General features: G+C 33.1%; 1 protein-coding gene across 1 annotated transcript; it reads right to left on the reverse strand.

The window, feature by feature from the left end:
* Positions 1–673: 673 nt before the first annotated feature.
* On the reverse strand, positions 674–4,434 carry LOC137835471 (uncharacterized). Its single transcript, XM_068643995.1, has 6 exons — positions 3,355–4,434; positions 3,047–3,255; positions 2,497–2,722; positions 1,866–1,951; positions 1,615–1,706; positions 674–1,337 (listed from the first exon to the last, which is right to left on the reverse strand). Exons 1-6 carry the CDS (start codon positions 3,442–3,444, stop codon positions 1,090–1,092), a joined length of 951 nt encoding a protein of 316 aa, XP_068500096.1. The 5' UTR covers positions 3,445–4,434; the 3' UTR covers positions 674–1,089.
* Between the last annotated feature and the right edge of the window lie 4,442 nt (positions 4,435–8,876).

Genomic DNA, 8,876 nt, shown 5'->3' on the forward strand with positions numbered 1-8,876 from the left:
AGTGAATATTTTTTTAGTGTGAAAGTATCACCACAAAAGCCTTCTGAAAACATCTAAGAACTTGTAAACCCTCAGATTTTGCAGCTGATTACTGATATCACTATGTCATGCAACTCCTTTATTTGAAATTTTAGTTCTTAGTGGTAAAGGAGAAAGTCCTTTTATTTGAAGATTGTGCAACTGATTATGAATTTTTCATACAAAAGAATAAAGATCAAATGCTTTATTAGAATGGAATAAAAAAGGCAGTGCATTTCTTTTAGAGGTTAGACATTGATAATTGACATTTGAACATATATCTAACAGCACCTGGATAATAAGGACTAGTAGTTGCAAAGTGGGAAAAAAAACCAAAAAAGTAAAAGAATAACAAGAGTGACAAGACAACAATGAAATAAATTCCATAATATATAGGTTTTCTTATTCATGGTCACAGGTATTTGAGGGTAAGCTCATCCATCTGTCAAGCATGACAGAAGAGCATTGTTGAACATGGATGAAGATGGAAATAATCAAAGATACACTCCATCAAAAAGACTGAACCATCCATTTCCCTAATTGCATTCGCTCTTTTTCTTCTCTTTATTAAATGAGTGCGCACAACAACAAAAATAACGAGATGTCATTGCAAGCAAAAGCCGGTGGGAACAGGTAAGAAAGACACAAAGAAAAATTGGCAAAAATGTGCAACCTTGCTTGCTGATTCTGCATCATTTGTCACATCCATTAACCATTCATTACTGTGATCAATAGCAAGTGATACACAATATAGTCTCTTCTGTCCTTTGACCTCCCTAACCTATCTCTCTACATATTACCATCTCTTCATCAGAGGCTGTTCAAAGAAGTCAAATCATGAGCCACACACAACCCTTTTGCATGGTTTTAGGAGCTTGAGGGTTAAAGACCAACAACAACTACTACTACTACTTACATACATATCCTCATTCCTCACACTACCTCAAGAAAAAAGAAAAAAAAAAGTTGCAATTAATGGTCCAAGATGCATATAAAAACCAAACATCCCAGCAAAGGATGATTTTTATCTTTGCAAGTGCGAACTCTTTGTAGAGTAGTGGATCAACCCTTTTAGCCACCATGCCGAATGCCCATGAAGTGATTAAAGTCATGATGCTGGACCCTGAGTTGCTTCAACCATGAATCTGCCACACTCAACAGTGACATTAGCCTTTCTTGGTCCCGACCACAATTTCCTGCGACCCACACGTTCCCCCCTTGCATCTTGTACGTTGCCAAACCAAATGCTGGCAGTGCTATGCCTTCCCCTTCCTTTTTCTTCTCATGACCACCCTCAATATCATCGTCAAGATCCATGCCTACACAAATTAGAATTCATGTTCCATGATTTCATGCATTAAACACTCAAGGACCTTTCCATTGCCCCACCAAAATAGGGAAGTGAGAGACATAATCATAGGAGTACTGCTTGATATGAAATGTAACAACCTTCAATTCATTAGGGTCAACCAAATATTTAAAATTTAGGTGGTTTTTTTTTATGTTTTCAGTTTCAACTTTTTTCTCTATTTTTCATAAGTATCTTTTTTAGATATTTAGAACATGATCAGATATTTAAAAAAGTATGGGAAATACCTTGAAATGAAGATGAAAGCGTGTGATAAGTGAGGAAGCATGTAGAAAGGTCTTTAATTGTTCTTCCCATGGGGATATGATAAATTGGGTACCTGAGAAAAAAAGTATATTCTTAGTATCATAACACTGATCGTGTCCCTAGAGAGACTAAGGTAAAGGATGTGCCTTGGGATAAATTTCAAATGTATTATTTAATAATTTGGAGTATATTTTGGTGACGAAGTTAGATAGAGAAATCTAGTAATAATTACCAGGCAACAGCCATCCAACTTGCTGGCGAAAGATCAACACTTCTTAATGACATCAGCCCTGGGTACCTTTGAGCTAATCCAGTAATCTGAAAGCAAGATACCATCCCACAAAGTCAGCAATCGAATCTTTATTCTTTTGAGCACTTACTTATTATGCTACACGAATATTTTTGCTGTTTTTATGCATTACTGGTTGTGCTACCCGAATATTTTTTGTTGTTTCTGTAGCAATCGCTATAGTCCGAGCAATGAAAATTACGCACATTAATAAAGCTTTGGGAGAAGAACATATGCTAGAAATGCATTGATAAGAAATAAAGAAAAGGGAATATGCATAATTTTCATTATCACTTGGGACTTTTTCAGAGGGAAAAAATGAAAATGAGTCTCTCTATCAACTGTGTTGAAAAGTCAAAGAATGCATCTTTTACGATGTTTATCCTAAGGGTTTTTGGTAATTGCAGTTCGGCTTTAAGTGCTTTCCAATTTTCCATGATCCATACGTAATGAATTGGTTGGAATCTCATTTAAGAACACAAAAAGCAGAACACAGACCTTAATGAACAAGATAAAAGATGCTGAAGTAAGATAAAGAGCAGGAAAATAAAATTAAAAGGGAACACGAACACACCTTGTCCATGAGAGGCACTCTTCCATATGGAGTTGCTCTTTCAAAATACTGGCAATAGAGGTGACCCAATCTGTCATTGAAATGCCAGAGAGAGTCTTGCTCAGACCCTCCTCCCTCTTCTGAGGAAGTTCCATCCCACCTCCATAACTTGTCACAGTCACTCTCATCGCTGAAAGAATCACTGTAGGAATCCCTCGTCTCACAGTCACCTGATTCAGCCTCTTCCCTGAAATACTCATCCAAGTTTTTGCATTAATTCCTAAAGAATCACTACCAAATCATAAAGCTGACAATTATGCACACAATAATTCACCAAACCACTCGTCCGAAACAAAAGCTCAACAACCCATTTTCCAAAAGCAACATCATGGAACCCGCGTGAATGTTTGACCATAACAAATTAACATTATCTATCTCACCCAAATGGTGCAGTCTATCAGAAAACTCAAAAAGAGATATTTTTTTTCTTTTTCCCCGTTTCAGTTTAAAATTTCTTTAGATATTCATGGTGGAAGCTGAAATTGGTAAAGAAGTTGTAATGATTCAATACCTGAAACTATTGCTGGTGAATATCTGAATTGCAGAGAGATAAGGCACGTAGTACTGCACAAGTGTCTCACCACTGGTCAAGGAGATGGGAACTCCGGCTCCATAAGCACTCCATTCGTCATAGCAATTCCAAAGATCCCCCAACGTGAAATATTCCACGCTTTCTCTCTCCCACGGATGCCACAAACGGTTAAGGCTTGTAATCTCAGACTACACACAAAAACAAACAACACAAATTTTAAGACAACATAATCTAAGATCATGTCACAAGGGAAAAATAAAAAAGGAAAGAAATGAAAAGGACAAGACCTTAGGAAGAAACTGGGATTGAACCACCGGTGTGGTACACCGTACGAAACAATCAAGGTTAGAATGCATTGACCCTTTATTAAAAATCATGGTATTGGAGATCGATATATGAGAGAGAAGAAAAATAGAGAGAAGGGAGGGAAGATGGAGATTTTAGCTTCTCTCCCAACCCTGAAAAACAGAGGCAACCACCCAGATGGGGAAGAAAACAAAACAAACAAAAAAAAAAGAGTGAGAGAGAGATTGTGGGGATTGCAATTTTGCCTTTGAAAGAGAATTGAAAATGCAAATCGCCCCCACAATGAAAGACTTCTATTTTTTGACGTTCAGACACCGAATTTCCCGCAAAATCTTAATACCCTTCCCTTTTTTTTTTTCTCTCCGTGTCTCTTTCCTTCTCTCTTTTTCTCTTCTCTTCTCAATCAACCAACAATGTTGCAAATTCAACACCCTCACACGGCGAGACAGATTCTTATGCAAACAAACAATGCTATTTTTCTCTCTCTGTCGCTGTTAAACCAAGCCTTCAAGAAAACTCAAGATAAGTCTGCTTTGTTCAACGTTTAAGAAACACACTACTCAGGAGATAACAATAACACGCTGACGCTTCAACCTTAAATCTTGAGATTAAATCAAACACCCCAAACAAACTCACAAAAAATGGTTAAAAAAAAAAAGACAAACGAGGATAAAGCAACAGCATGGACAAGGTCAGAAAGTGCTAGATGTATCATGTATCGAAAATATTCATAAAACAGAGAGAAGAGAAGAGAAGAACTCTCGGGTTTAATTTTCAGAATTTGTGCTGAATTTCGATGAAACTGAGTAACAGCAGAAGAGATAGAGAGATTGATGGAGATTATGAACGTTACAAAACAATAGTAGAAGCATTAGAATACAATATTTATAACATTTATGAGCTTCACCCGTCTCTTCCCATAGTTTCACTGTATCAAATACTTTTTATACGCAATATAAATAATATAATATAGTTTTTAAACTTTTACAATCTCATTATAGGACAAGGTTTGTTACTATACCACAAACCCGTAGCTATCATCTTTGAAACTTCGTTCGTTTCGTTCATAGATTTAAATTTAACAGCTAATACTTTTTCTTACACAAACAAAGCGGATTTGTATTTTTCACCTAAATATATATTATATTCTACTTTTTTTTAATCCCTCTCTTCCTATTTATTTTTTATTTATCATTCGATTAAGAAAAAAAATTATGATTTATAAATAAACAGTGATAAAGTATTTTATCTTTGGGATTAAAGATGAAAAGTATGTCCATAGAGGAGGGAAAAAAAAGGAGTGGAAAAAGAAAAACACAATAAATGGTATGAGAATTGACTAGTCTGTGTGACTAATTTATTTTTTCATAATTAAATGTGAGTTATACATAAAGTTGAACTGACAAGCTTAAGGTATTCTCTTGTTCTCTTTTTGTTTAAATGTTTATGATTAAAAAAAAACTGATAAGGTTGGAAGTTTTAATGTAAACTAAAGAAACAGCACTCTTTCTTCATCCGTTAACTTTGATGAAATTAAAGTATAATGTGACTCCCAAGTTAGTGTATTAAAACGGCTTTGAACTTGCTTGCAAATAATCAATAGGCTTATAATTAGGTGTCGGTTCTCTTAATGCGTAATCACATTTTATGTGGTAATAATAAGCTTATTCAAATACCAAGGACGTTTAATATCACTTGTTGAAATCCACTTCCCATATTACGGACTAACGTTAAAAACACACTAATTTGACTGTTAATATTTCTCTATTCAACAATTCATGACTTCTCTTGTTAATTATTGCTCTATGTAAAAGCCCAATTCAGTAATTAATGGTCTCATTTTTGCTTCTCTTTTTATTTAACTATTACAAGATCTTTTTTGTGGACTTCAAAAAAATGATGTTAATCTTTCGTATTAGTTTTAGAACAAAGAAAGAAACATTAAATGAAAGCGAAATCCTTGTGTGAAAGCATGCAAGTTTGAGGAGTAATTAAATTGAAGTGTCTCTGCATTTTGTTGGTTAGCGTAAAAAAATTGTTTAGAGCAAAAGAAAAGGTACACTTATAATGATAGTAATTTCTTCTTTTGCTTCTATTTTGTATTTTAACTGAATTGGTGTCGTGATATCGCGAGAAAGAGAAAGGCATGGAAGTTGGGAAACCGCGTGAACGGAAGTGCAAGGATACTAACTAATAATACCAACACTTATACTATTAAATTCTTATGACCTATAAAACTAAGGGTAAATTAACTTAACAATGCCATAGGAAAAAATATGCATTGTACCAAGTAAATCCACACTTTCGAAAGGGTCTAACTTGATAAACAGATTATGAAAAGAATTATCGACTATATATTATTATGGTCATTACTATATATAAGATATTATTTATTTTAAAATCTAAAATTTTGTAATTGTTTTATTTTTTAAAAATATTTTAATGAATTGAGAGAAATATATATATAAAATATTATTAAGATCGACACTTAAGTGATATAAAACTATATTTAATGTATCCGAATGGAATTTTATTGTAACTTGGATGTGCACATCATTGCATTGCGTTTGTAGTTTTGTGACTGTAATTTCAACTTCTAATTTGGAGGGAATGAAACAAAACAAAGTTAGGAATTGAAGGGAAGAAAATGTCTTAACTAAAAGAACATTCAAAAGCTTGTGTGGACCCTTGTGTTTGAGCAGTCGTTCATTGATTTTCTGTGATTTTGGATGAGAAAAATTGTTACAATATCACATGGCAGGGGCATTTTAATTAAATCCTATATTACGAAATAGAATAGAGATAAATAAAAGAGAACAAAAGATGAACAAAAGAGTAAAAGGAAGGTAAAAGATATAAGGATGAATATCTCTTTTTTATTGTTATTGAAATTAAAACAAATGATTTGAATATATACAAGTAATACATTCATTCTAGGTTTAATTAAAGAGGAACATAATCAATAATTAAATACTAGAATCATAACACAAAATAAGGGTTATTCACCTCTATAAAGAGAAACACCTTATAATTAGAAAAGACATCCAAATATTTTTCTCTACAAATAAACAACTGATAATTAGAAAAAGATACTCAATTAATATTAGGATCCTTCCATGACTCTGGTATCCGTATCCTTTAATATCCTAAAATAATTATATAATTATTTCTTTTAATTATGCATCTAACTAATTCGAAAATGAACATTCTCATTAATCCCCTTTATATGAATGAATAGCTTGTAATATCTGTTGGGTTTTACATCCGTTAGATATATAAAATAAAATTAGTGGGCAAAAGAAGCGTGCAGTGGTGCTAAAGTCTCTGTTTTGGTGCAAAACATCCCTATACAAGTCTTAAGTTTATGTATTGACTTTGCAATAAACTAAGATAATGAACTTCACTTCACCCTTTTGAAAGCTCGTAAGGGATACTTACAAAAGGATCCACTTCTGTGACAGCTTATGGTTGCCTCTAGAAGTTAAATGGTTAATTGAATGTTGGTTAAAAGGGAGACTTGAAAATAACTAGTTTGCTGTGAGCACTAATAATGGGGAAATCAAATACTTTGTAAAAGAAATTAGGTTCAATTATTTTGTTATCCACGCACAAAATATATAAATGAAAAATGTTCATATACACTGCTAATGCAAAATCCATATATTAACTGTTTTAACCATTGAATTAGCACTTGGATATTTTGAAATATAATTGTATGTCTTTAAATATGTGTACTATGCTTATAGGAGAAAAGGTATTAGAATTTTCTTACGGGAAGTTTTGGGTGATTCGAAGATGGATCATTAGCATTTTATATAAGAATTATATAAGAAAGTCAAGACAACACGTGCAACTCAAAATTTTAAAATAATAGGTATGCGAGTTTTCTTTTTTACATAATATTTTTTGAGTTCATTATTGGTCAATGTGGAACAAACTCAAACTTGAAATCTTAACAAAATGTATAGAAACATATTGAACACAACAACTAACAATATGTAACGATGAGGTAAAAATTTAATGGTTCAATCTTTTGGATATGAGGATAAAGATATTAGCATGTATACAAAGAGTAAGTAACTCATAAGATGGGTTGAATAGTTCTTTATATTGATTCAACAGTATAGATACTTTAGGTTCTAACGAAATAGGTAGGTCCAAGAGATACTTATATGAAGTCTCTTTTGTGGTACTAATTTGTAGTGTGTACAACTTTCTTATTGCATCAACAACTTGTAAATATTTAAAGTGGTGAAAATGTGTCTAAAGAGGGTGGCCAATAAAATATATTTTAGTGTAATTAATTCCATATTCATATAAAAACTGATGAATCATTTGTTCTAATTAACAAGGTGTGTATCAATTTTGCTAACCATTGAAACAAATTTTGTTATCACAATAGTGAGACAATATATTGAAATTGTTAAACAATAAACTTAAATGTTTATTGAAATTTGTTTGATTTTCCAGTATGTCAGGTTTCTAACTACTTGTGAACGTGTTAGAAAAAAACCTTGCAAGTCTAGGTATTATAAAATTATCAAAACTTCCACCATATAACTGGATTTTTATTTAAGTTCCATTAATAATTTTGTGAATCAAATTGTAATGTTCTCTTTAAAGTATGGTTAGATAGATTATGAACATGACTCTTTATCTATAGTGTGCCTTCCACTTATTATTGTTGTTCTTTGTTAACCTTGTTATTTTGTACGTCCTCATCCATTTTGTATCAAGGTACACTTATGATTTAGAGAGAACTTCTCATCACATATGTAAAGCACAATTCGTTATCTCTTCTAAATTGTATATTGATAAGTGTCATATTTCAATAATATTTCATATTAAAATACAAACACTTATGGATATTTATTGATGAAATAACTATAATATAACTCTTAATTTATCAATTTAAACATTTTTACATATTTTATGGTTATAATATGAATAAGAACGATTTATTCCCAAATTTGTGTTAATTTCAGAATTTTAAGGAAAAGTGGAGATGAAAGAGTAAAAGGAGAATATACAAAGATAAAAAGGGAAGATTGGAACACTCCAACACTCGCCTAAGCCCGAAGCTTCCAAAGGATCTCGCCCAAGTGAGCTCAGTCACGCCTAGGAAAGATCACTTCAGAGACGTTGGACCTATTTTCGTCCAACTTGCTCAGGCGTGCCTAATCACGCCCATGCGAGAAGTCATTTAGCCAAAGCCCAAAAGGAGATCAAAAGAGAGGAAAGGGAAAAAGGATAATATACAAAGATAAAAAAAGGGAAAGTTGGAATGCTCTAACGCTCGCCTAACCATAAGCTTCTAGATGATCTCGTCCAAGTAAGCTCAGTCACACCCAGGCGAGATCACTCAAGAGTTATGAAATTCGGACATGCTTCATCATCTCTGCTTCCGCATGTTGGACGCGTATTGGACACGGACACCCGACAGACACGATGTCAGATGCATTGAACTAGGCCGGACACGACCCAATTTGTGGACACGCGGAGG

The sequence above is a fragment of the Phaseolus vulgaris genome, chromosome 5 (genome assembly GCF_000499845.2).
Source record: "Phaseolus vulgaris cultivar G19833 chromosome 5, P. vulgaris v2.0, whole genome shotgun sequence".
Classification (NCBI taxonomy): Eukaryota; Viridiplantae; Streptophyta; class Magnoliopsida; order Fabales; family Fabaceae; genus Phaseolus; species Phaseolus vulgaris.